Source organism: Centruroides sculpturatus, unplaced genomic scaffold (genome assembly GCF_000671375.1).
Source record: "Centruroides sculpturatus isolate CEXI.00-Female unplaced genomic scaffold, Cexi_2.0 scaffold711, whole genome shotgun sequence".
In the NCBI taxonomy this organism is placed as follows: domain Eukaryota; kingdom Metazoa; phylum Arthropoda; class Arachnida; order Scorpiones; family Buthidae; genus Centruroides; species Centruroides sculpturatus.
In genome coordinates, this window is record NW_019384941.1 from 229483 (window position 1) to 256829 (window position 27347).

The 27347-nt window shown below is 33.3% G+C and overlaps 4 protein-coding genes and 1 long non-coding RNA gene across 10 annotated transcripts in view; 3 read left to right on the forward strand and 2 right to left on the reverse strand.

The window, feature by feature from the left end:
• Positions 1-90: 90 nt before the first annotated feature.
• LOC111632131 lies at positions 91-2305 on the reverse strand. Its single transcript, XR_002757814.1, has 5 exons — positions 2085-2305; positions 1958-2009; positions 1491-1616; positions 295-377; positions 91-213 (listed from the first exon to the last, which is right to left on the reverse strand). It is a non-coding gene; the product is annotated as an uncharacterized LOC111632131 (long non-coding RNA).
• Positions 2306-5933: 3628 nt separating this feature from the next.
• Positions 5934-9964, forward strand: LOC111632135. Of its 5 annotated transcripts, none has more exons than XM_023376505.1 (7): positions 5934-6078; positions 6216-6372; positions 6488-6727; positions 7338-7454; positions 7529-7617; positions 8303-8499; positions 8564-9964. In XM_023376505.1, the coding sequence occupies exons 3-7, from the start codon at positions 6528-6530 to the stop codon at positions 9869-9871; spliced, it is 1911 nt and encodes a 636-aa protein (XP_023232273.1). In that variant the 5' UTR covers positions 5934-6078; positions 6216-6372; positions 6488-6527; the 3' UTR covers positions 9872-9964. The 5 variants fall into 5 exon arrangements, with proteins under 5 accessions (XP_023232273.1, XP_023232275.1, XP_023232276.1 ...); XM_023376507.1 differs by having other exon boundaries at positions 6216-6303; XM_023376508.1 differs by having other exon boundaries at positions 5955-6040.
• A 2303-nt stretch (positions 9965-12267) lies between these two features.
• LOC111632141 lies at positions 12268-14167 on the forward strand. 2 transcript variants are annotated; one of them, XM_023376516.1, is made up of 6 exons: positions 12268-12381; positions 12438-12667; positions 12735-12790; positions 13075-13200; positions 13458-13695; positions 13763-14144. In XM_023376516.1, exons 2-6 carry the CDS (start codon positions 12478-12480, stop codon positions 13903-13905), a joined length of 753 nt encoding a protein of 250 aa, XP_023232284.1. In that variant the 5' UTR covers positions 12268-12381; positions 12438-12477; the 3' UTR covers positions 13906-14144. The 2 variants fall into 2 exon arrangements, with proteins under 2 accessions (XP_023232284.1, XP_023232283.1); XM_023376515.1 differs by having other exon boundaries at positions 12324-12381; positions 12446-12667; positions 13763-14167.
• An 888-nt stretch (positions 14168-15055) lies between these two features.
• On the reverse strand, positions 15056-17130 carry LOC111632140. The gene is made up of 7 exons (XM_023376514.1): positions 16931-17130; positions 16595-16864; positions 16472-16527; positions 16217-16342; positions 15722-15962; positions 15533-15649; positions 15056-15415 (listed from the first exon to the last, which is right to left on the reverse strand). Coding segments are annotated over exons 1-7 (849 nt in total). The 5' UTR covers positions 16968-17130; the 3' UTR covers positions 15056-15413.
• A 4942-nt stretch (positions 17131-22072) lies between these two features.
• Positions 22073-27347, forward strand: part of LOC111632128 (protein SMG8-like) — a 40258-nt gene continuing 34983 nt past the window's right edge. The window contains exons 1-2 of the mRNA XM_023376497.1: positions 22073-22189; positions 24158-24284. Of these exons, the coding sequence (XP_023232265.1) occupies positions 22122-22189; positions 24158-24284 (195 nt within the window). The 5' untranslated portion in view covers positions 22073-22121. The remainder of the gene's footprint in view (positions 22190-24157; positions 24285-27347) is intronic.

A 27347-nucleotide genomic window follows, 5' to 3' on the forward strand; every position in this document is an offset into this window, starting at 1 on the left:
GGATTTGTATTTATAAAAATTATATAAATAAAAAATTAATGCTAAACGAGACAAAAACCATCAAACTTTATTATTACAGTTAAAATGTATACCGATCAGAGTAAAAAGAATATAAAAACAGCGTTGTACAGTATACGCCATCGTAAAGATGAAATTATTCACTATTATTAAGAACTAGATAATAAAGTCCAACAGTCAGTCATTGGTTAAAATCTAGAAATAAAAATTGTTTTCGATATTATCTAAAAAAGAAGATTAATGAAAAGAAAACAAATATGAAAAACAAAACCTCACCAGAAATATTGTAGGAACACTTAATTTGTAGTCTTCAGTCATTAAGAAAAATCGACGAAATCATCGGAACTCCTCTTCCCTTTCTATAAAATAAACTGAGATAGTATACTAAATACATTAAAATTTTCTTAATATTGTCTAAATTACTATCGAAATACTCCGGTTACAGTATAATAATCTAAAATTTTTGTAAGGAATACTTCAATAATCATTAAAGTCCAAGTCTGTCGTCGTTATCATTCATTAATCCAAGTCGTCTATACTTGGATTGATGATAGAAGCCGCCCACGTGTTGTTGCCTTATTTCTACGAGGAACTAGCTCCCTATTTAGGTGTTGGGTACAAAAAAAACTTAAAAAACGCCATTTGCCCAATGGTGAGCCAGATGTTTACAGAAGTAAACATCCGGTCGGCTCACCATTCGTTTTACTGAATACGTCGTATTGATGTCATTACCACAAGTATGGCGTCAATTTGTTGTCAAAACGATGTATGTATATTATGAAAGGCACAATTTACTTACAATGTATGGAGTATTTACGGTTTCAGAATATAACTTTCTCATCAGTATTAATAAATCGATTTCTATTTTATCTAAAAGAGGCATTAACTCTAAAATGTCACCCACTAAAACAGTTTTTTCGTTACTCTCGTATTTCCAAGGATCCAAAAAGCACGTGCCAACTTTCAAAACCAGGTGAACGTCAAACGATCGGTCCACTATTTCCATTATCATCCCTCTGACTACGTATCTTTGCTTCGTGAGGTCCTTGCAAAAGACAGACATTCTCCTTAGTAAAAATCAGTAGGGAAAAAAGGGGTTGTAAATTTATGTGTTTCTGCTTAAAATATTAAAGTTTCGAAGATAAACCAGTGCCGTAACTAGAAGAATCGATATCGGGGAACCCAAATTACAACGTGCAAACTTATATTCATTCCTGTGGCACTGTGGATAAGCTCTTACGTATGTTATACAGTATACACGTATACAACGGTTTTACTACATTCACGTAATTTTCTTAATTAAAATGGCGGCGACCCTTCCTGTTTACGCTATCGAGATGATAATTTTAGGTTTACGAGTTTCTTAACCATTTTAATTTTAATGTGCGTAATTAACTTCAGCATAAAATGAAAGTAGAGCATCATATACAGCAAAAAGTTTGAATTGTGAGAATAAAAAAAGAAGTTTTTACTTGAAATCCAGGTCTTAGTTCCTGAAATTCGGGATGTCCAGAAATCCAACTGAGAAAAGAATATCTAAGAGGTACGAATTCTTTAGTTAACATCTCCCATTTATCCTCACCATCTACTTTGATATCCTACAAAGAAATACACACAGTGCAACGTTAGAAAAATGTATATAAATGTAAACTTTCATTATAAAATATAATCTTAATTATCTAGGAACCACGTAAATGGGAATGCTGCCTGAAAAAGCGGCTCTAATATAGCAAGACGCACCTTGTTCACACAATACAGCAGACTAGTAAAAATGCAACAATGCCAGTTTCCTTTAAAAAAGACTATTTTATTGGTATGTGTATCCACCTGTATTAAAAGCAGTTTATCAGACACACACGACCAATAAATACAGACACTACAACATACTTAGCTATATTAAATACCGAGTGGTAGTACAGAAATTTAAAAATACACTTACCCATGTTCTCTAGCTAATCTTAGCTGTATATCACGATAGAAGCAATTTTTATCTTCAATTAAAGGGAGTAAACATTTAATAATTACACAAGTATCGAGAGTAATAATCAGAAAATGGCTCTACAAACCGTATTGATCTATAAACTTCATTCCCAGTTCGTAGCACCTGTTCAGTCGACAGTACTCACAAAGGAAGATTAATCTGGAATTTGCACAGACTCCTTCATTGTAGCATATTGGATCATAAAAATCTCTTATAGCATAATCGAATCTGACTTTGCATGTACCGCAAATTCTCACTCCTTGGCAAATCCCAACCCGTTCCTCCTCATAACAAACCGCACATGGTCCAATTTCCTCATCATCTGCCTTACAAAATGTATTTAAAAAAAATAAAGTGACAAAAAAGGATTTAAATTTTTAAAAATTACTAAAGTTTACTTCCATCGTCTTTGCTACAATGGGCACCGAGTCCTTCACTCATGGTTTCTGAAGAAATTACGAAAGATGACGAGAGTCAAGAGGAATTTTTACGGTATTCTTCGAGTAAAAATTTAAGAATTTTATAATTAAAGAATTATTTTTTTAAAAAATTTCACGAAAACTCACTTATTTCCTTGTCAGTTCAAACAGTTCCAGAAACAGAACTGGATTTTTTCTACCACCAATCAAGAGTTCGANCGGTCCGATTATAAAATCGGTCGGGTCGGACCAGTCGGTCCAGTCGGTCATAGTGTAAAACAGCCCTAACGCATCCAATTCTACCCGGGACCGATTCAGGGCTGTTAGCCGCCCGCCCTCGCCCGATTACGCGAATCGCGAGTAGATTTATAACTTAACCCAACCGATAATAATTTACTGGTATGTTTTTACAATAGTTCTGTATAGTTGACAGAAGTTTAAAAAAATCCATTACTTTGGTAGCATCATTTACAACTAAATTTAATGAATGAGAAAGATGCACGAAGTACAGAAAAAGCTCTAGAATTTATTTTCCTTAAATTTACGATTTACGTATCCGTTTGTCATAAAAAATTTGTCTTTCCACTTTTTTTCCCGAGACTACAAATATTCGAGTACAAAGTAACCGGTTTGCACTTATTTCTACTTAAGAAGTAGTTAAATAAATAAGAGGTTAGGGTATTGGGAACAAAATAAAACCCTGCTGAAAGAGTTGGAATATTACTTAAAAGCTTAACCGACCCAATCTCTAGCCGAGTACAGTGGAGACTGATTTCTTCGTAATATTAGACGTAATATAAACAGAAAATTTTCCAGTTCAACGAGAGTGACCGAAAAGTTGTAAATTTTGGAAATTTCTGTGGACATCTGGTCCTGAAAATAATTAGTTAGAAAACAAATGACTATTATGTTTAACATACAGTCGACCCCCCATAACACTATTGATTATTCCGTTTTATATGAATTCCATGTTGTACGAGTCACTTAGATTTTACAAATACATGAGCCATTCACAGCCCGGCACACGTATTTGTAAAATCTAAGTGACTAGTACAACATGGAATTCATATAAAACGGAATAATCAACAGTGTTATAGGGGGTTCGACTGTATTTATTTTTTNACTTATTTCTACTTAAGAAGTAGTTAAATAAATAAGAGGTTAGGGTATTGGGAACAAAATAAAACCCTGCTGAAAGAGTTGGAATATTACTTAAAAGCTTAACCGACCCAATCTATAGCCGAGTACAGTGGGGACTGATTTCTTTGAAATACTGTATTAGATGTAATAAAGACAGAAATTTTTCCAGTTCGACGAGAGTGACCGAAAAGTTGTAAATTTTGGAAATTTCTGTGGACATCTGGTCCTGAAAATAATTAGTTAGAAAACAAATGACTATTATGTTTAACATACAGTCGACCCCCCATAACACTATTGATTATTCCGTTTTATATGAATTCCATGTTGTACGAGTCACTTAGATTTTACAAATACATGAGCCATTCACAGCCCGGCACACGTATTTGTAAAATCTAAGTGACTAGTACAACATGGAATTCATATAAAACGGAATAATCAACAGTGTTATAGGGGGTTCGACTGTATTTAGATTTTTACAGCTATGGTGAGAAACGTTTAAAATTTACAACAACCCTGTCGCGCCCTTTGAGATCTACTAGTGATGCCAGAAAAGAGGCATTTGACATTGACCGGTATGGGGACCCTCGGGATTTGACAGCTCGCGTGCATGCACGCACCGCACACCTAACAGGACCGTCTCTGATTCCACTCGTAGGGAGCTATTTGATTAAGTGGTTAAGATTTAAAAAGTAAAGAATATTTTATGTTATTTTTATGTATGTTTCTTTACAAAGCTATATTTAATTATAATTTTCTTTAAAAGTATATTAATACAATTGAAAAAGGTTTTGTACCAGGTATGTATATCCACCACATTATATTTTATTTCACCAAGTAGTTTTTATAATTTTATTTTTTTATTTTAGCCCTTATATCGTGGCTAGCGATTCGGAATGTTATTGCGATATTGAAAATTTATTTTTAAAGTTTTGGCTCGAGATCGTATAATGGAAAAGAAAACATTATTAAAAGAGAAAGGCCAATTCCTAAGTTAAATATAAACGCTTCAATAAAAAATTTGTTCGACATTTTTACGATAAAATGGCTCTGTAAATTTCACTCTGTAAATGCATTTTTATGCATTTACAAAGTGAAATTAGTGTGTGGAATAAGAATGTCTTTGACAATTTAGCTGGCAAAAGACACGAAAAATCGTCGATTCTTTCGTATTTCAAGCAATTTGGAAATCGAAGCGGAATAGAATTTAACATTAGTAAATAATATAAAATAAATATTGAAAATTGTAACGAGATAATTATGGGTAATAGATATATTATATCTAAATAAATAGATGTTACATGTTTTTATCGAAGCGAGAATTGGCATTTAGACGGCATAGGGAATCTATTGAATCTAATAACGGAGATAATTATATTAAACTTGTTTATTTATTAATTACGTCAGATAAATAATCTATTAAAAATACATTTAAAGAATTAACTGATTGCCCCTGGAAGTCGGCTTCTTATAGAAATACAGCTTCCCTATCGTCAAAAGTCACGGCACGTCACTGCCCTGTTTCAAAGCATCCAGATATTCACCATATTGTAAATCAAACACTTGCATACTTAAGGTGGTCGCTAATTTTGCTGCAGGCTTATTGTTTCGGATCGTAGTCCCTATCAGGTGCTTTCTATTAATGGCTGACGTGTCGTTTCGACACCAGACATACTTAAGAGCATGCTATAGTCAGTGCATCTTACTAATCTTACTATTTGTATTGTGTTAACTAATTGTAGAAATACAGCAACCGCGATGAATAGAGCCTGTGTATATATACTTATATAGGCTTCTCTATTTCAGAGCAGAAGGCAAGATCTTCCCTCGACATACCTGTTTTTTAGTTTATATAATAAAAAAAATAAATTATATTTTTTGGAATTAAATAGTTTCCCGTCTAACTTGTAAGAAGTCCAAATTTTCCTGTCTCAGTATTTACACCATAAAATGTGTGTTAAAATTCCCCGCGTAACAAATTATCCCGTATAAGAAATTCCAAAATAACGGTTCTTTGGACGCTATTTTATCCACTTAAAAAGTTACCTTTGGATACAAATTGTAACATTTTTCTTTACCATAACTTTATAAAAACAGTTTCCAATTAGCCACGATTGCGTCCAGAGCTTCCACAAGGTGGCGCTGGTTGCACTCGTCCGATCAGCGCCACCTCGTGGAAGCGATGATCGAACGTTGAATCATTGTTTGAAGTTTACACAATGTTTGATACTCTGTTTCAGTGGCGTGCGTCATTGGAAGCGGTGGATGCGCCTCTTCCCTTGTATTTTCTAAAAAATAAATANATATTTTTTGGAATTAAATAGTTTTATTATAAGTTTTTAAGACTTGAAAAACTGTTATGTATTTTAAAAAGTCTTTACCAGTTTGTAATAAAGAACAAGGAGAAATCAGTTAGAAGAATTTAATTTGAATTCGAAGTGTTCTTACAAAGAATTTCTTAAACGATTTACTAGTTATAAACGAGGTATTCGAATTGTTTTTACTGTAAAGTTTCTCACAAAGGTGTGTAATATTTATTTCACAAATATTTGAAAATGAATTCTTCTTCATATTATAATCAAATTGAATTTCGTTTCAGTATTTTGATCAGGACAATAGAATTTCGTATGATTCTTACAATATTTCATTTATTTTCTTAGAAAATTTTAAATTTAAATGCACCAGGTGTTCGTGAAACCTCTAAACAACGGCTACTGACGAGAACATAAAGAGTGATCGTTTTCGCAGGTTCGACTCTTCGTAACCTTCTGTATTGGAAAGATTATAATTCGTGAATTTAACTCAATTATTTCACTGGTTTGCTTGTTAAGATTGTTATTCGGTTATCATTAACATCTAAAGTATACCACTTATTGTGGTATGTACTATATATAATGATATTATTTTTTTAAATTTAATATTTCTTCAACAGATAGGTGGACTTTTACCTTTTATGATAGCTTGATACAAAAATGGATAAATATACTCACTTAACAACCGGGAAAGATTGGTTAAGTTCGTATCTTCAGTCAGACAACCAGACTTACGCTGTAGAAGACATGGAACCGTTCATTTGGCCCGTGTCCATTCGAACGAAAAGTTTAGAGTCTTTCCTCTGGCCAGAAGTTATCGAACTTGAAATGAAAATGATGGATAAAAACGACGATATCAAGTAAGATTCTATGAATAAAACAATTGTTGATAGATTAAACAAGCATTTATTTATTGTGATATCGCCACAACGCTCTCAATTTTAGTAATGTCTTGCCCCTGTAAATCATACTTTCCCAGTTAGCAATGTAGTCATGCTGTCATCTATCTAAGTCTGTTCGAAAGAAAATTTCTGAATTGAAAAACATGACTTCCAGTTTATACACGAAGTTTGTATATAGTTAATCGGGGCCTCTCGCCACGAAATTTTCCATATCTGGTTCTGGTTTTTTTCTATCTAACTCCATTCCTGAGATTACGAAAGGACAGTCTGACAGACATAGAAATGCTGCTAGGAATTTGTAGTTCTGTGGAACGGGGCAAGAGAAAACACCAGTAATTTTTCGGGAGTGTGGGCCAAGACCAGGTCCTGAAATATCCTAAAATTTTCAGGGTATATCAGACACCCATTCTTTACTGCTCGGTCGCTCCATTTGCACACTCGATTGGCCTAAAAAATGGTCCCTCTTAGTGTCCACGTGGCGGAAAAAGTACCAACGAAAAGTTTAAATACATGTATTATGTTTTAATGTTAAACATTAGCAATAAATATATATTATTTATTTTTAAAGCGGTCGTTCGGATCCAAAATTTCGACTTTATAATCTTGGACGAAAACTATTAGCTTCGGGAAAGTCTTCAAAGCAAAAATCACTTAAGAATAAAACTCTCGACGTAGATCAAGCATTGTAAGCGTCTGTTTATTATTATTTTTTCTGTAAATACTATCGAAAGTTTGGTGTCAATAAGGAATTTATTCTAGGGCGAAAAATAAAAATGTAGAGGATATTCTGATGGAAATCATTAGAAACAGTGTAAAATGTCTGAGAATGAAATTTGTTTGCAATTCTGGTAAGTTTTTATAAAATATTTAAGATAATCACGTTGTTGATAATATAAATATAACGAGCAATTGTTTATTGCGACGTCATCACAATGCTGTGCTGCAATTTTTCATCACAGTGCTCTCAATTTTAGTAGTGTCTTGCCTCCATATATCATACTCTTCTATTAACAAAAGAGTCGTGCCGGTCATCTATCTAACTCCGTTTAGGAAAAGATTTCTGAATTGAAATAACGTAACTTCCGGTCCAAACCGGAAGTTACGTTATTTCAATAACAGGAATTAACTGTAACTTCCGATTACAGTTAGTTGGGACTTCACGCTCTTAAGCATTCCATATTTAGTATCGACTTACTTCTACCTAACTCCTTCTCGAGATTAAGGAAGGACAGATAGACAGACACCAGTGGAAAGTTATAGGTCTTCATGGCAGTCTGCTGATGAAAAATTTTTTGCTAAATCTTAAGGACCTATGATAGTCTTTTCTTGTGTCTATAGTAAGTTCAGTCAGACCCACAACGAAGTGATGGAGTGGAGAAAAAAAGAACCTACATATCCGCATCGAGAAGTTCTTGGAATGTTGTTGGACCAAATTCGATTGTGGATTACCCATAGTGTCAGGATGACTTCTTAAGAGCCATCCAGTCTATTGGATCACTTATAATCTTCTTATTCTTTATAACCATTTTGTAGGTGGAGAAAAATTAAACAAATGCAGACAATTTCTACAACACTTCTTCCAAGATTGTAATAGTTATTTGATGTGGAAGAATTTCCCTTATTCTCACGTTGAATGGAAAATAACAGATGTCGGGAATGTTACAGACGTTGAAAAAGAAGTTCATTGTGATAAAATTACATACAAAACGTTACTCGAAGAAGAAAAAGAGGTTACAGTTTTATAAATTAAAGTTTAACTATTCTAATAATAATTTTGAATTGTTTATTTATTAGGAAAAATGCATTGAAATTTACAGTTCTAATCACAATAATCAAAGTAAATTAAATCAGCAAACAACGAATGAAGACGATCTCGACACATCTCCTAACACTATTGTTTTAAATCACAACCAATTGGCATCATCAGAGATTAATCAAGAAAGAGAGAAAACAAATGATCGATGCTACATTTTCAGAAGTCCTCCATGGAAAATTTCAACTTCTGTTAAACAAAATCGAAAGGTTAATTGGCACAATTCTCTTACATCTTCTCCAACTGTACCTACAGGACACGAATATCATTTTAAGTGTCGTGATCTTCGTTTCAAAAGACCGGATCAAGCAGTTTCCATAATGTCTAATCAAGGAAGATCTAATGTTTTTCATAAGAATTCTCCTATTTCTCGCCCTTCTTTGCTGTACGATAATAAACTTATACAAAAAAATGATTTCAGACACGAATTGGTAAATCCGGTTTCTTCTGTGCGTCCAAATTGTCAATATAAAGACCAGAGGAGCTATATCCCTATGATAGGAAGGTCACCTCTTACTTCACATAATTCACGAAGAATTTATCAAAATCAGCAATTTTGCAATAATTATTTTCATTCGAAAATTCAAACGGTGAATTTTTCTTACCAGCAATCTGCAAATGGAAATGGAGTTGATTCAAAAAATTCGCAAAATTGTCAGAAAGGACGGCCTGTTGCTGTGCCATATTTTCCTCAACACTTTCAAATGAGCACGAAAAATCAACAGCAACAGAGATTATTGTTCGTGCCTCAACTACGACTCCATGTTCCATCAACAAATCAAAATTATTATTTTCAAAATTTCTCCTCTTTAAATGGTTTCAATTCGGAAGCAACGTATCAAAAGCCCAATTCATGTTCTAATTTTCGATCTTTTATGCCTCCTGCACCTGATTTAAATCCAAATTTTAAGCCATTATCACAGTTTCATTATGGACAATCTTCCACGTTGCAAACGTCTAATTTTCGTGTTCAGCAAATGAAAACCTCCACAGGAACATATAAGAATCATCGAATGGCTGATGGCAATTCTCAGCAAGATACACAGAAAGACGATGGTTCGAGCAACAACGAAAAGAATATTCCGGTGCTGATAAGAAAGAGAAAAATGAAGAAACAACACAGAAAACAATGGAAAAAACCCAACTGCAGACACGAGATTCTGTTGATCGATTGCAGTAACAACACCGAAGAACCTGAATCTAAAACCAAAACGGAAAATGAGTCTGGAAGTGTCAAAATTGAAGAAGAATTAGAGAATATGACGAAGATTAAAGAAGAAACTTTATGAAATTTACTTATAAATTTCAATTTTAACTTAACAAAGAAAATTTCATTACATTATGATATTTATATAATTATTTTTCTATTTGGTATTCCTTTTTATAGTTATGGATTTTCAAAATCTTTCATAAAAATGCTATTAAAAAATTTTAATTTGATACTTTTATTTATTATTTATTTATTATATTATACCGAGTTTATCATATTACAGATACTCTCGCTAATACGGCACCACTCTGGGCAAGAGTCTACTGATTTATTGAGTCAATAGACTCTTGATAATCCGGTCAATTTCTTAATGACCGGACTATCAAGAGTTCCAATAAATTAAGTTTCTTTGACACTTTAATTGAAGATGCCCATTAATGTCAAATGGATAAACTACTAAACTCAGATAATTGGCCCAGGACTGTCGACTGTTAATATTGCTATGTGGGACCCGGGATGAAATCCTGACGGAACAACAAACCCCCAGGAAATTTTATTGGGATGATCCGTCCGGATATATGGGACCCCATCTAACCACCCAATTGCGGGCCTGGCCGAACCCATAATGATTATAAGAACTGCTAATAAATATTCACTGGTACTATTTTAGTTGGTTTAGTTAAGGGATGCTTCAGCGATGTTTTTTAACGAAAAATTGGATTCTATTTGGGTGTGACAACGCGAAGAAAACCCGGAAAACCCCAAGTGGTCTGTCCCTTAGCCAGGAGCGATCCACGACCAACACATGATCATAAACAATTCGCGTTTTACAATATAAAGTCTTGAAAAATAGGGCTTTTTCGCTGTATACATCTGCATAGAAAAGGCCTTCCAAGTCACTTGTTGTCTAGGGCAAGGCTTCCTAAACTATGGGTCGCAACCCCAATGATGTTCTCAAAGCGAAATGCTGGGGCCACGAAAATTAAATTGAAACAGTTGAATTTGAAGAAACAATCGCATGTTATTCATTATCGTTAAAGTTTAATTTACTTTCATTAATATTTGTATAATTAAAGCAAATCCTAAAACTGATTTTTATATGTGTATGTACTGTACAGTACATTGTTTCGCTTGCAAATGAATAAAGTAGTTATGGGCAATAATGGTATGTCTTTATCTTATATTTAATACCCGGCCCGGGGTCGTGAAAAAATCCCCATAATAATATGGGGTCATTAAGGAAAAAAGTTTAGGGAGCACGGGTCTAGGGCATGGCATAATCTTTAATCTTCGCCACGCGGATTGTACGAAAACAGAAGTGTAATATACCGCTTTAAATCGTATTTAGTGTGAATTTCAATTTATAGACAATAAAAAAGTAGAAATTTCTTGTAATTTTGAAAGAATTTGATACCAAATCGAACGAAAGATTTTTATTATAGAGCTAAAAGCGTTTACAGAGACACAATAATCCTCGTTACATAAAGAATAAGACAAATAAAGTACATAGAGATGAAAATAGAACGAAAACAATTACACTTTCATCCGAAATATTCAATCATTTAAATCATTTTTAAATCAATAAGTTTATTTTATTCCAAAAAACACTCTTTTATATGAGAATAAAAGAGAAATTATGTTGCTCGGGTCAATTAACTGGATAGTGTCACCTGTCACTTATTATGTATCGAATACTTTATTGTTAATTCACGTATACTTGCCGAATAATGTAATCTCTACATCCGTTTATGCTATTGTTTTCATCTCGTCACCACACAAGTAATTTACACCCCAAGGATATATTCTGGTGGATACTTGGACGAAAATATACATGAATGACCGATGCCCAAATACCTCAAATCTACTTTGTGAAGGTTCATCCTGCTCGAACAAGTCTTTCTTCTTGCCACAAAATATGAAATAATCCAAATCCCGCACATCCATTCAATCTCACCCCGAAATATGCAAAGAGAAAATTCATAACATAATAAAATATTAAATCCCGTAATCTAAATTAAGCTGGTGTCCACGCTGCATCCACAACTCCAGGAATGATTACTCTTTTTGGTACCATGCGGAGATTATTTAATTTTTTCTCATCCGTGTGTTGGGATATTTCCGGATTCCCTTCACGTTTGTAACACGTAAATAGGGGCCAACTTCTCATAGAAAGTCCCTTCTGGAGGTATATCCACGAAGCGTGAGCGATTTGACGAGAAGAGATTGCCCACGTGTTACGAAGATGCCTCCGATTTGAATGTTAAGTGACGTGAAAGATACGTTTTAAAAAATTACAAATAAATTATTTATATTTTTAATACATAGAAATATATATAAATTAACTTAATTTGTAAAAGATTATTATTAAAAAGATTAATAAGGACAAATAATAAATATCGAAGATGGCAAATTTACATAAAGTGGGAATGGCAAGATCCTTAAAGGTATTCGAAAGGGAGCATCTGAAATCTAAGCTGCTATAAATCCAGATTGAAACTCAAGTATCAAGTGTTCAATTTAAAATATTGAACGTAAGTTTATAAAGTATGGAAGAGCAGCCAAATGATTTCGTTCAAGCACCTGGAGATTGTAAGTATGCTAAAATTTACGTGACTTGAAAAGTTATTGTTTAACAATTACGATAGTTTTCCAGTTTCTAATGGAGTTGATAGGTGTTCGGTATGCATGAAAGTGATTAAATCCAACAAGAAAACTTGCCGTATTTGTGAAATCTTCTTCCTTCACTCCTTAAAACATTTCGACGATCCGATTTGTGAGAGCGAAGGAGACTGCGACAGTATATGTATCCTTTCTTGTAGTTACTGTCGATTGATGAACTGTTACAAAATTGGAATGACTGCCATGGATGCTTATGGTTTGTATATACATTAATCGAATATTTTATTTCTCATGTTTTAACTGTGTCATTTTTCTATTTGCAGAAGATCTGGAAGATTATTATAAAGATATACAATTAAGATTGAGCGAAGAATTTAAGGTAAATCTTAGTTATCGTTAGAAATGAAAGAACAGTAGCAATAGTAGATACTGTACTTTACTTTATTTGATACTTAGTTCATATAAAACACACTAATTTCTCCCAGATCAAATAGATAAAAGGTCTTCATCCGAAGCATCCTTTTTTAGTCGTTCGAAGGATTTGTTAACGTCTCATTTAAACAAATGTTTTTACGAATAGAAAAGTGCCCGTATTGTTGTTGAATTTCTGCATATTTTTTTTTTAAATTTGTATATTTATAAGCCAAAAAATTCTTTTTCCAGAATAAAAAATCGGATGATGATAGAAAATGGTTGAAGGCAAATCACGAGTTTCTTCGTTTTGAAAGTACTTTCAACGAATGGATTTCTCAAATGTACGAATTTCAAACATTAAGTGAAGACGTTCAAGTAAGAATATTCTTGGCTTCTATTTTGTAAAAATTAATTTGTAATGTAAGAAGGAAATCGCGTTCTTTTTTAATCAAGAATTCCCCTCCCCTCTTTACTGAAGAAACCAAAATTTTAGATCATCAAAATATGAGATTTTGCATATATTAAATATTTTTCTAATAGATTTTAATACAGGGATCAGTAGTAATAGACTAATACAGGGATCAGTATTACTGTTTACAGGATTTTATAAGAATTTTTATTGATTTTTACAGGAGACTTTAAAAGAAAAATACAAACTCAGAGGAACTATAATGGAAATAGTCGATCGATCGCTACACGTTCATATGGTACTGAATTTCCACACTTTCTTCTGGGATCCTACGAAATACGAAAGAAATGACATCACACAGCTAATGAGAGGTATCTTAACATTGACGTTAAAACTACAGCAGAAGTACAGTTCCGTAGAAAATTTGAATAGGATGAAACTGAAACTAATTCTAAAAGACGGTAAGCAATTGCCGAAACATTTTAAAACCTGAAGAATTTCTAAATAATTTTTTTATATACACGACAGATATCAACGTGGATTTAAGTGATGCCGAAGATGATGAATTGTCGTCGTTATCAATAATGTTAGATTCGTTAGAAGTAAAAATGTCAGAAGTGAAGAAATTATTCAACGTGGAATGTATAAAATGCCTTGAAAGTGGGAGCTAAAATCATTTTTCTTTCTACTTCGTGAATGATTCTCACACTTGAATCTTTTGGAAGAAAGAAAATTGAGAATTTAAATGCAAATATCTGCAAAAAATTCGATGTGCAGTTTAGTTTCTTGCTTGATAATCAATGAGAATTCAATAGTTTTTATTATTTTACTACTTATATTTATATAAATACTTTTAAATCGATACTGTAGTACATCTTTTACCTGCTAAAATAAATTATTTTTGCTTTTGCAAGTGTCATTTAAGTGTTTTAAACGGAAATAAAACTACTCATTGGCAATTTGGAAACTTGTGGTTAAAATTTCCTGCAGTATACGTGATTTACAAAATGGTTATTTACTTATTTCTTTTCCGAATATAATTAACGATAAAAACGGAAATTTGGAATTAATTATTCTAAATTAAAGCGTAAAGTTTTATGATATCGTGCCATGTTTTTTCCTTTTGAGAAATTCCGCGTTTAATGTTCCCGGGTGTGACTTTCCTTTCAATAGCATCCTCTTTCATCACGCTCGTACTTGATTCGCCATCACATTTTGCCGATTCATCACTCAATTCCAGATAACAGATACTTAGGTCATCCCGTGCCCAGTGAGGCTCGCACGTGTCGAGATTTTATGCCTCCTCAAAATTTGAGTGCAAGGATTTCGTATAATTTTTTTTTTTCAAATCTTATGCAATTTACTTAAATTACATTTCAAATGATTTTCCAGGATCCTGAAAGTTATAAAGCAAAGTGCCCTTTTGCCGAGTACTAAAGACTTGTTCTTAGTGTCTTTGTTTAGATTAAACTGTCCGTCCAGCTATAATATAGGGGGGTTCTTAACCTATTTTGTTTCGCGTGGTGTAGTCAAATGACCCTTTGAAAACGGACTTCCTACAAACCCCTTGGGAATCTTTGCACCACTAGTTAAGAACCACTGGATTATTGTGTAACACAGGATTACCTACTAGGAAGACATTCGTAGGAGCACAGGGCTTTTCAAAATTTTATATAAAATATCACGGATATTAAAATTTAACAAGACAATGAGAAGTTTAGTTTTTTTTTTTATTAGACTTTCATAGTTCATATCATGCTACAGCATTCTTTTTCTGTGTTTGATGGAAGTTTTCCATCAAAGACTTCACCTCCGATTTGATGTAGATTAATTAATTTATGTCAAGGATTTGTTTCAAAGTAAACAAGTAGGAAATTTATTTTACATTAAAAATGTCTACACAATGTACACGTGAATTTTTAAAATTTATTCAAGTAAACATGTACAATGGAGTTCATTGAATAAGCAGTTAAAAAGGTTGAACGAAGCTCATTTAATTTCTCGTCTCATTTCATTTCTACCACGTGTACTATCACAAGTTAAAATAAACAATAGCATTTCATATACATATATAAATTTGAAAACATTACAATTATTTCTTAAAAGTTGAATGGTTCCATTTACATTTTACAGACGTATATTACGTTTTATATATATATAATTCTAAAAGTCGTACTCGTCCTATAAATAAAAAAAGTGTATTTTTAAAAATTAACTACATTTTAGACAAATTTCCCAATTTATCGAACAGGAATTGAAAAATTTTTTAAGTAAAAAACAAGCAAAAACATAACTTACAACAGAATTCCAGACAATGCTTTGATGCTTCTGTAAATTTTTCTTCTATATCATTTAACATATTCTTTAACTCTGTTAAGTTATCATTTTCCAGCTTACCTAACTCAACGTTGAAGTCTGTCGTGTGTACAAGAATTAGATTTCGTAGAAAATGTTTTTTTTTAAATATATTTTTCAATAATTACTTACCGTCGTCCCTCAATATTAACTTTAGTTTCATTTTATTAATGTCTGCTCCATCATAGTAACAAAGGCGCAGTTTCAGCGTTAGTTTTAAAATACCGCTAATTAAATCGATGATGAGGGAACTCTGATATTTGAGAGGATTCCAGAAGAAATTCTCAAATCTCAGCACCATGTGCGCTTCTAGTGATTGTTGGACTATTTCCATTATAACTCCTCTGTATTTGTATTTTTCTTTTAAACTAATCTACAAAAGTAAAAATAAATCATTAGGAAAAAAAGGAAGGTTTCCTCATCAAATAAAACCCACCATCATTATTAAGCAGAAAACTTAAAAAAACCCATTCTAAAAGGGAATTTTGGAAGGTGGAAGGGGTAAATAAGATTTTAACCCCCCCAGTAATGGAGGATTTAATATGTAAACAGATTAAAGTTCTATAGGTGGGGGTTTTCACAAGATTAATGAAGATACAGGGAAAGAAAATTTCATAACATTCTTACTTGATCGCATCTTCGCAGGGTTTGAAAGTCGCTGAAACAACAAATCCAATTATGAAAACTATCTCTAAGGTCATAAAACTCTTCTTGTGCTTTCATCCACCTTACTCCATTGTCAAGTTTCCTCCCCTAAAAACAGCATTGTAAACAAAAAAATATCTTGAAAAACAACTTTGTAGAATACAGAAAAAAAAACCTAACAGAACACGAACTTAACAGTTTCCCGCTACCCCGAATTGAAAATAAGAATGTTTTTACCTGGCATCCTTCGTTTAACCTTACTCGAAGAGCATTTATATAGTCATCAAGGTATTCTGTCGTTAGAAACGTGTATGTCATTATTAAGTGAAAGAAATTATCTTCCATTAAAGTACTACGTACCATAAACATCTATTACTCTCATTCCCACTTTGTAACATCTGTTCAATCGACAACAGTTGCAATAACGTTTTTGATTCTTGTTATCGCAATAGTTTTCACTCGTATAACAAATTGGTTCTTCAAAGTTTCTCACGCATTGTTCGAAAAACTCTGTACAACCGGGACAAGCTTTACCTGGAAAGTAAGTGTGCCATTCTGAACATACTGGACATTGCCTCTCACAGTCCACATACTCATCAGAATCAGAACTCCCTGAATAATAATCTCCGGCTGAAGATAAAGTTTACTTAATCAACATAAAAACAATTATAATTACAAGAATACAAATATACTTACAACACACTTCACACCCACTAGTTGATTCCTCTTCCATGATTTAGTTGATGTAATGATAGATCCTTAGAAACTTCGATTGAAATGTAATTAAAAATGTAAAAATTAACGAAATATATTGACTTGCACGTAAATTTAAAATCAAATCACCATCTAAAACACTAAAATTGTTAAATTAATCCACTTCTTCCACACTTAAAGAAGTACTCTTAAGGGTTGTGCCACTGAACTTATGTAAATTTTGCCATCTTAATTAAATATCGATTAATTTGAATGTAAATGACTATTTTCTGGATAATTATTTTTATCTTAAATTTAAATATTCTTAAAATAATTTATTTTAATCCTGTAAATAAATTTTTTAATTAAAATATTTAATAATTCGACCATTATTCATTTTGTTTGGTGTTCAAGTGAACGCCATTTTTTAAAATTAAGAATGTAAATAATTTAATTTTAATTTTTCAAAACGTCTTTTATAATTCTGAATTATGAAGGATTATCTGCAATTTAAGCCAGGATTCAATGGAATTTATTCTAAACGAAATTTATTTTGTTAAAGTTCCTTTTATTTGGGATGGACAAAGGAAAACCACTGAACAGTGGGAATTGGTCGTGGGTTAGCTCTAAACTTTTCTGAGTTTCCTTCACGTGTTTAATCCTCTTTCTGGGTTCATTCTTCATATGTGCCCAAATAATTATAACTTCTTTCTGATTACTATCTGTAGAAAGGTTTCTTTGTGTTAGACTTTTTGATACATTTCCTCGTTTTTGACCCTCTCTGACCAGTTTATTCGCAGTAGTTCCTTTCGAAGGCCAAGATTATTTTTTGTGATGGATTTCTTTATGATCCACTTCTCGCATTCATACAACACGTCATCGAGAATGCAGGTATCAAGAACATTGAGTTTGGTTCTCAGACATCTCTCTACTCTTTCATATTTGTTCTATTCCCTTGATTATTGTCATTGCTTGGGCAATTTTAATCTTAATTTCTCTGCAGCAGTCCAAGTTTGATACGAGCTTATTTCCTAAATAGATGTACTCCTTCACTATTTCCAACTGTTTTCCATCGATCTCAAAGACATCTTTTTGATCGTGTTTTCTTTGGAAAAACCATTATTTTTGTTTTTGAGAAATTCATTTGTGGACCTTCATTCTTCAGTTTGTTAATGGATTCAAGCAGTTTTTCCCTGTTATCTTCCAAAATAACCAAATGATCTGCAAATCTGAGTTTATCCTCTTACCATGGATTGAAATTCCATCTGCTTCTTCCTTTAGTATGCCCATTCTCCTTTCAAGATATGTGATAAATAGAACCGGTGATATTGGCTCCTCTTGACTAGTCTCTTTTTCTATTCTAAGCCATGTTCTTCTCTATCCACATACTTTAACAGCTGTCTCAGTATTTCTGCTCGTATCTTTAATTAGTACTTTGAAAATCTTGTAAAGAGTCTCTTGGTTAATGCTGTCAAAGGCTTTTGTAAAATCAATAAAACAAGCATAAATACTTTTCCCTTTACGTCTGGTTGAATAAATTAACTTGTGATAAGAGGATATACGGATAAACAGATTTTATATGCGCTGGCGCCCATCTGTTTCCATGACGAAGTAATGTATTCCACGTGGAATTGGCCACGTGTAGTTTTCCGGATTTCTCATAGAAAGTCTACCAGGAAGTTGTCCACCTTGGCAGCTCGCCCAATTGTTGTCCTATTCCCAATAATAAATCGAAAGTGATATTTTGATTATGGCGTAGTAAACACTAGTATTGGGTTTTATTCCAAAGACACGTGGCAAGTTTTCCATCAAATTCCTTTATTAGTTGAGTCGATTAAAGGAATTTGATGGAAAACTTGCCATGTGTCTTTGGAATAAAACACAATACTAGTGTTTTACTACGCCAGAATTATAAAACAGGACACGGTTTCAAAAAACAAATGATATTTTGATGTAATAATATATCGCATGATATTTAAGAAATTTATTTTATTTCATACAAAAGAGTGATTGAAGATTGTTTGTAAAGAATATCAATAAGTGGAAATTAACAAATTGTCCATTTTCTAAATCATATTATTTATTTATAAAAATAAATAATTTTATATTTAATTGTACTTATCAAGGAATTACTTATCTCAAACTTTTTAATGGAGATACTTGAAACAATTGGAGGGAGAAAGTAGTGTTTTCACAATGTAATGTCAATTTTATTTATGGAAAGAGTTTCGGTCATGAATACACCATCTCTTCAGCCACTTTTATATTGATAAATATAGGTTTGCAATATTGTAGGTTTCACTATAAAAGTGGCTGAATCTATGTATGACCGAATAAGAGTTGTAATGATGTAATTTCAATTATCAAACTGTGTTAATGGAGCAACATAAGTCTCTAAGTATTTACTGCTGTTTTCAGTTCTTGTTTCTACGTTTAGCATTTTCTTCAATCCTTTCACCTTGTTATTGTCAGCCTCATCTAACCAAATGTCGATATCTGTCGAATACACAAATAATTATATTTCACAGAAAATTAAGAAACTTCTTGAAAAATTTCTTNCCCCATTATGGGCTTGGCAGAATCTATAAAGGATATGAAAAAAATAGACCCACTTCGACCACGGAGAGTCAAAAACAAAATTTACGGGACCACTACTTATCAAGGAATTACTTATCTCAAACTTTTTAATGGAGATACTTGAAACAATTGGAGGGAGAAAGTAGTGTTTTCACAATGTAATGTCAATTTTATTTATGGAAAGAGTTTCGGTCATGAATACACCATCTCTTCAGCCACTTTTATATTGATAAATATAGGTTTGCAATATTGTAGGTTTCACTATAAAAGTGGCTGAATCTATGTATGACCGAATAAGAGTTGTAATGATGTAATTTCAATTATCAAACTGTGTTAATGGAGCAACATAAGTCTCTAAGTATTTACTGCTGTTTTCAGTTCTTGTTTCTACGTTTAGCATTTTCTTCAATCCTTTCACCTTGTTATTGTCAGCCTCATCTAACCAAACGTCGATATCTGTCGAATACACAAATAATTATATTTCACAGAAAATTAAGAAACTTCTTGAAAAATTTCTTACCGTCGTTTTTAATATTAATTTTACTTTAAGGCATTAAATTGTCGGCCCACCAGTGGCCAAGCAGTTCCGTTCCCCGACCACTGGTAGGTTCGATCGTGGGTTCGCGCCTGGTCAGGACGGGCAGGCCAAGTGGAGATTTTCGGGTTTTCTCCACGTCTGTAACGCCTGAATAGGGGCCAGTTATCCTTTAAAAAATCTCCCGGAAGGCAAATCCCCTAGGCAGATCGCCCAAGTGTTGCGTTGCCATAACTCAAACAAACCTAAATCCAACGTAAACATGTAGGACACTAGTTATCGATGTCATCATCAGAACATTCTTTATCAGAATTCTCTGGACGTTCATCAGCTAAAACTGGAAAAAATATATATAAAAAATGGATTTTAAATTAATTAAAATCTTTAAATACAAACGTCGTCTAAAACACTGTAAAATTGTCAGAATAATCTAAGTGTTCGCTTCTTCCACATTTATAGGAGTGCTTTTGAGGGTCATGCCATTCCACTCATGCGAATCTAGTTAGTTTCAGTATAAATTCTTATATTTTGAATAATTAAGTTTAATCATAAATTTAAATATTCTTATTAATAATTAATTGAAATGAACTTAATTATTATTCATTTTATTCCACCGAAAATCACGCTGAAGTGAACGTTGTTATGTTCTAAGCAATTAGCACACGTCATATTTATTTTTCATTGTTAATTTTTCGTATTTAAAAATACTAACGGTTTAATTTTAATCCTTAACAGTTTGAGAAAAAAAACGAAATACGTGATCCTCTTTGATTTTTCCCGACTCGTCCTTCTGCGCCCGGATGCGACATTCTTATCGGATTAAACACTTTTTATCGGACTCGACACCTTCGACATCGTCTCTTACCCGAATGTGACTACGGATTTGACTGACTCCCGATTGTGACCACCCACACGTGACAGGTTTCCTCACCGGACGCGACATTCGACCGACCTTTCATCCTAAATAGACATTATGAGGATTGAGATTTCGGTTAGGCTAGGTCAGGTCCTTCGCTCCTCTCATGACATTAGCGAGGTTGCGGCCGAAGTTTTCATCTCTGAAACGTGAACGTCGAACGTCGAGNGAAAACTTCGGCCGCAACCTCACTCCTGTTCGGGAAGAAAGACGGATCATTCTTCTGTCTGAGCAAGGTAATAATGTTAACCATAGATGAAACAAGATTAAAAGGTTGGCGGACGAAGGGGCTGTAGTAATTAGAACTCTCATCGATTAATTAAATAGAAGAGAATTCTTTTGTCACTTTTGAGACGGTCTCATCGAGGTCTGTTAATATGCAGTAACGTTTATTGTTGTCCCTTGCGGCATGAAGTCCACTAGCAAAACAACGCATCTGTCCCAGAACACGGTTTCCGTAATCTTGAGATTGTCTGCTTGAATTTCACTTTCGTCGGATATGACGTGTGTCGCCACTCCAGCGACTGCTGCTTGAATTCAGGGATCACTCGAGACACCAGTACATCGTTCCCCATGAAGATGTGGCTCAATAGTTCATCACTTTTCTCAGGGTGTCTGGTCAAAATGTCAAAGTGCTGTTTAATCTCTTCATTTTGTGTTCCTCGATAAGCATTTTTGAATTCCATCGAGAGCAAAATTTCCTATAGTCCAAGTTTTCCGGCACAATTTCGTAAAGAACTGACCGAGCCAACCATCCATTCATCCAATAGACCAGAACGGCCGGACGGCCGAGATAGTTAAGGCGTCAACCTTCCGCTCTGGGAGACCGGAATCGAATTCGGGCGTTCGAAAAGTCCCAGAAACTTTTCACGAATTCCGTCCCTTATCCATTGGCAGCCCCATTATGGGCTTGGCAGAATCTATAAAGGATATGAAAAAAATAGACCCACTTCGACCACGGAGAGTCAAAAACAAAATTTACGGGACCACTATACTAAAAAACGTATACATATACATTCCATCTAAAAATATTTATATAAGATAAATTACTACATACACTTTATTTATTTATATTTAAAATTTAAGATAATAATTTATTTATTTAAATTATATTTAGTTCGGATTCTTAGGAATATGGCAACACTGTACAGATAGAATATTTCAAAATGGCTCCCCCCATCGATCCGAAATGTATCAGATTTAATTTACCTTCTGTCTTTGACGATGAATTAAAGTAAGATTATTTAAATAAAATAATATCATATTGTGTTTTTTAGAGTGTAAAGGTTAAATATTTGTCCAGATGTTTAAATTTAATTTAAAAATTAATGTTTTGAAGCTTAATAAAATCTAACCTAAAATTATTAGCTTTTATGGTAAAATTGCAACCCATACGGCGCGCAGGTCAGTTTTTAACACTTATCAATCTACTGCTTAATCTACGTGCTTTGTATGTAGACGTGCTATCGCTTGCATCTAAGTGCCCAGGTGGGGGCGAGCCCCAGACTAGGCACTGAGGTGTGGAGCGATATACTATAATAGCAAATACTCCGTGAGCCCACCAGTGGTCAAGCGGTTCCGTTCCCCAAACACTGGGAGTTTGGTTGTGGGTTTGCGCTTTGCTCGGATGGGCTGGCCACGTGGAGATTTTCAGGTTTTCTCCACATCTGTAATGCCTGAATAGGGGACAGTTACTCTTAAAAAAATCTCCCATACACCAATTGATGGTAATTGTCCAAGTTTTGTCTTGCACCTGCATTCAAACATCGTGTCATCTACCACCTCTAGATAACGTCGTAAATGAAAGTGTCGACTATTCGGAGAAGACATTTTGCATTCTGCAGCTCACGAAGTCAGAATCGCTCATCATTGTGCAACGTCAATAATCTGCAGGAACTGTAGAATTGTGGATGCTGTAGGAGGAGGGACAATGGATATGTAATGAGTGTAGGAAGAATTTCAGTATCAGTCAGGTGCACGCATTGAGAAATTGTAATGGCCAAATGTCAGACTTTGATAGATTTCCAATGTTCTTGGAAAATAATTACAATAATTTAAAATGGTAGCATTCTTTTTGGAAGATGCTGTACTATAATAACTGTCTAACCTCACTATTAGTTTATCGTGAATGTAATAAATCTTTATACAGATTGATTTCTTCTCATTTTTAAAATATACTTTCATAATATCATGGCATATGTACAATGTCATTCTTGAGGTGTAACACATTAACAATCATCTCTATAAATATATAAGAACAATATTTTTTCTAATTAATTCAATAAATTATTTAGAATTTTTATTAAATTTATTTATCTTTAAAATATATTTGTGGTGTCAAAAAAGCAATGCTGGGTCTTTTCCTAAATAGTAAAAAATGACAGACCTTTGATAAACAGAAGCAAAAATCAAATAAACTAATTAAAATATAAACAGAAAGTTATTGATTATATAATACATTTTCCAAACAGTTATAAATTTATTTAAGTCTTTTATAGGACAAACTAAATTTTAAAAATATTTTATCCACTGTTGTATTTTTCTTTCGTTGCTGTGTCCCTTCAGTGTTCCAAACTTCATTGTTACAGAGCAGAGGTCTTGACTGACGACATCTTCAAGGACTCTTCAAGATTTTATCAATCCTCTTTTCTTTTTTCACTAATAAAATTGATAATGATAATAGTAAACAGATACGCAAACAGAACATAAACAAAATGTTTCTTTTGTCGTTATGCCTTGACTTTGGGCATAGCATTAGGCACTGATATATATATGCCATGTAGGATATACTCTGCCAACATTATGTAATAATAAGTCTGGTGAGTCAGTTGGCTATTAATCTACATGTTATTTTCATAGAAAAGATCTAATTACAGTGTGCAAATTTACAACATTCTGAACTCATATAACATTCATACAAATACCCATTGAGCTAGTAATTTTTAATGAGCTGTTTCTAATCAACTCCCCAAAAATGCCTCGTCAACTCTTGAGGTTCAATATCGACCATTTTGGAGACCCCTGTCATAGACCACTTTCTATAAATTTTACGTTTTCATTTCTCTTTATCATAATAACTGTTAATTATTTACTTTGCAAATATTGTTTATGTAAAATATAATCATTTGTACATCCATTATTTATTATTTGTAATTTTTAAAAAATGATATTATAGATTATTTAACGAAATTTTTTTATCCAGTGAAATACTGAAAGTAACTGCCAAGAATAAAGTTTGTGTTGTGTCTGTAGTCGGAAGAAGTTCCCTTCATGCTAACTGCTGCAAAACTGGACTTATAGATGAAGTTATAGGAAGAAGCATTTTTAAGGTATTTTGAATTTTACAATAATAATACACATGTATAATTATGTATATTCATAACATGCATAATGTTAGCCCTTAGTTTGGCTGGATAGCTGAGAGTTAAGATGGCATCCATTACTGGGGAACTCTGGATCGAATCCAGATGGGTCATAAAAAAGCCCCAGGAATTATTTTTTATGGTTTTAGGCCCTTTACTTCTCAGAGAGCACAAAAAGGCCAAAACCTCAGGAAATTTTCAGGGATGTGGTTCATCCAAATACATCAGGCCTTATCTCTCACCACAAGAGTGTCCCTTTGGTGGTCTGGCCAAACACATAATGGACTTCTTGATGTTCACAGAGTGAAAAGAGTTTAAAAAAAAAGTCCCTGGTTTTACAGATTCCAATATTGTAGATTTTGGAAACTGTGTTGGACTGTGACTGCTAATATTCAGAATGTCACTAAGCATTATTTCAGCAGTTATTTCTTACATTTCTGCTTGGAAGTGGGATGTTTGTTTCTCTTGTATGTATCTTAGTATAGCTACATCTCTTATATTTCATATAAAGTTTGTTTTATAGCTGGACATCTTACAGCAGACAATCAACACCATCAATCCATCAATTTTTGATTAGTCTGTTATATCAAGGTTCAACACTATATGTATTTATTAAGGGCTCTCTATTTTTGATGGAACTTTTACATTTTATATTGCTCTGTAACTCTTTAAACATTCCTACTGTAATTTACAATAACTAGTTGCAAATTATTATAACAATATGAAGTTTAATATTGTTATAATAATTTATAAACTTACAAAAAATTGTTATAAAACTGACCCCATTGGGAAACCTTGGTGTAGATAATCACTAATGGGCTATTTGATAGCATAGTCACCGTGTCCTGACTTCTCTTTTCTAGGACCAAATCCTGTCTTGGCTTCTATGAAAGACAGAGACATAGTTTAAATTACAGAGCTGTAGAGTGTTCCAAAATTAGTACAAAATGATTTTTGGCCAGTTAAAATACTCAAAGGGGAAGGAAGTGAATAGACACCTTCAAAAACGAGAGAGGTAAGCTGTGTGAGCTTTTCTGTATGGCCTTGCACAGCCTCAAGTTTGTGAGACCATAAATACTGTGTTACTAGATCCAGCTTAGTGTTTTGTAGGTGTTTAATAGTATATTGTTTTTGCTTGCAAGAGTTTTAGCTTTGTGTAATTGTAAGTTTCTTGTATTCTGTAGAAAATCTCTCAAAGTATTTTTGGTGAAGATTTACCATATCTCGTAAGACCTTGTCCTCCTCCTTTATGAGTAAGCCTTTATACAGAAGGCTTAGGGTTTTTTTGTTTAGTTCTAGTTCTATGACTAGCATTTCTGTGTCAAGACATCTGTTCTACAACTTGTTTGATACGTTTGAGTATTGTTTGGGGGATAAGGTTGTTGTGTATAATTGTTCTTTTCTGTTCTATAATCCTCTACTCTAGGAACAGTGAGGTGTGGATGTTTTTGTGAGAAATTTTCATGTAGTATCTGTCTTTAAGCTGTTATGTCTGTTTCTAGTTTTGTGATGGTATAGTAGGTACAGATGATGAATTTGTTTGTATTTTGAGTGTACTTCATCCATTGTATGATTTTCAAGCCTTGGTGGTCAGTAGCTGGGCCGTGTTCAGTAACTCAGAACACCTAAGTTAGAATTCTGAGTGGCTTAGTGGTCGGAGATAAGAATGTTCTGAGCATCATTGAACGATTATTCTTAGTTAGACAATTAGGCAAAATGATGATCGCAACAATTGTCACAAACGAACTGGTCGAAAAGGATGAAGTAACCAAAAAATTGTTCACAATGGAAGCTGTGTCAGATTGTGATGAAATTAATAAAGCAATTATTAACTGTAATTAATGAAATGGACTGCTATCTTCCATTAAAATGTATTCGGAATCTGTTATACTGACGTATGATAATTTTACATTTCGAAGTCATTTGAGAATGAGTTAATGATTTAGAATGAGAGAATAACTTTGTGATTCTTATAATAAAATACATTTAGTCCAACACGAGCAGCCATCTTGCAAATTGTATGACCAGACAAAAACAATGATGTCACTAGTACAAGTTCGCATAGATAAAAGAAGCTGACTAAACTAGCTAGAATTCTAGTGGTGGGAGGAGTCGAGAAATGAGTTCAACATCGCAGCATAACTAGACTTAGCAAGAATTCTGTGTTACTGAACATGGCCCTGGATTGCATTGATGCATTTTGGCTGGGTTAGTGTGTTCTTTCCATTGCATGCAACTGAGGTTTGAATGTGTTTGTGTTTGTGATGCAGTAGCCTTGACCAGTGCTGCATTTTTCACTGGTGGCAGATTTTTCAAATGTGAGTCTCTGCCAAACCCACGAACATGACTTTGTGGACCTGGGCAATGTCCAAGCCGGTATTAAGCTGAGAATATATCACAACAAATTTTTTTCTGAACAGAAGCAAGTATGCTTGTATACCTAAATCCAAGTGATTTTAAATCAGCTGCCCCTAAAGAACAGATACTATTAAGCAGTTGAACACTCTGGATTAGATGCTGCTTGTTGGTCACTCTTCCCTTTATTTCTCTCCATAGACCTTACTGGCATGGGTGGCCATGCTCCTGCTATCATCACTGTAGGGTTTATGGAATTACTGGGATCTAATGCCTCAATACTATGGTGACTAGCAATTACAGTTGTTATTAACTTATTATTTGATAAGTAAAACAAATGAAGTGGTAGGATAAAAAATTTTGTCATTTGACAAGCTTTGTATGTTTATGCATGAAGTATAGGAGATTCTTCCACAGTAATCTTTTTTTTTTATTTTTATTTTTTACTTATTTTGTAATTACATCTACAATGAAATAAAGTAGAAAAACAATGTGTTAATAATGAGTTGGTACCTTCTAAACTGAACATTGGTAAGTGTTATGTTTTCAATGATTGCTTTATAGGCTCAGGGTATACACATTACAGAATATTTACATAAATTTATAAGTGGAATCCACTCCCCATAGCTATGCCCCAATTTATATTAATTCTTTATATAAGTAATAATATATATA

Excerpts from the sequence above, each read along its gene's own strand:
- LOC111632141 (XM_023376515.1), top strand. The coding sequence starts at position 12,339 with ATGGAAGAGCAGCCAAATGATTTCGTTCAAGCACCTGGAGATT. Across the intron at positions 12,382-12,445 it reads CGTTCAAGCACCTGGAGATT|TTTCTAATGGAGTTGATAGG; the intron begins GTAAGTATGCTA and ends ATAGTTTTCCAG. Across the intron at positions 13,696-13,762 it reads GAAACTAATTCTAAAAGACG|ATATCAACGTGGATTTAAGT; the intron begins GTAAGCAATTGC and ends TATACACGACAG.
- LOC111632135 (XM_023376505.1), top strand. The coding sequence starts at position 6,528 with ATGGATAAATATACTCACTTAACAACCGGGAAAGATTGGTTAAGTTCG. Across the intron at positions 7,618-8,302 it reads GAAATTTGTTTGCAATTCTG|GTGGAGAAAAATTAAACAAA; the intron begins GTAAGTTTTTAT and ends ACCATTTTGTAG. Across the intron at positions 8,500-8,563 it reads TACTCGAAGAAGAAAAAGAG|GAAAAATGCATTGAAATTTA; the intron begins GTTACAGTTTTA and ends TTTATTTATTAG.
- LOC111632140 (XM_023376514.1), bottom strand. The coding sequence starts at position 16,967 with ATGGAAGAGGAATCAACTAGTGGGTGTGAAGTGTGTT. Across the intron at positions 16,528-16,594 it reads GAGAGTAATAGATGTTTATG|AATACCTTGATGACTATATA; the intron begins GTACGTAGTACT and ends TTCTAACGACAG. Across the intron at positions 15,963-16,216 it reads CCCTGCGAAGATGCGATCAA|ATTAGTTTAAAAGAAAAATA; the intron begins GTAAGAATGTTA and ends TTACTTTTGTAG.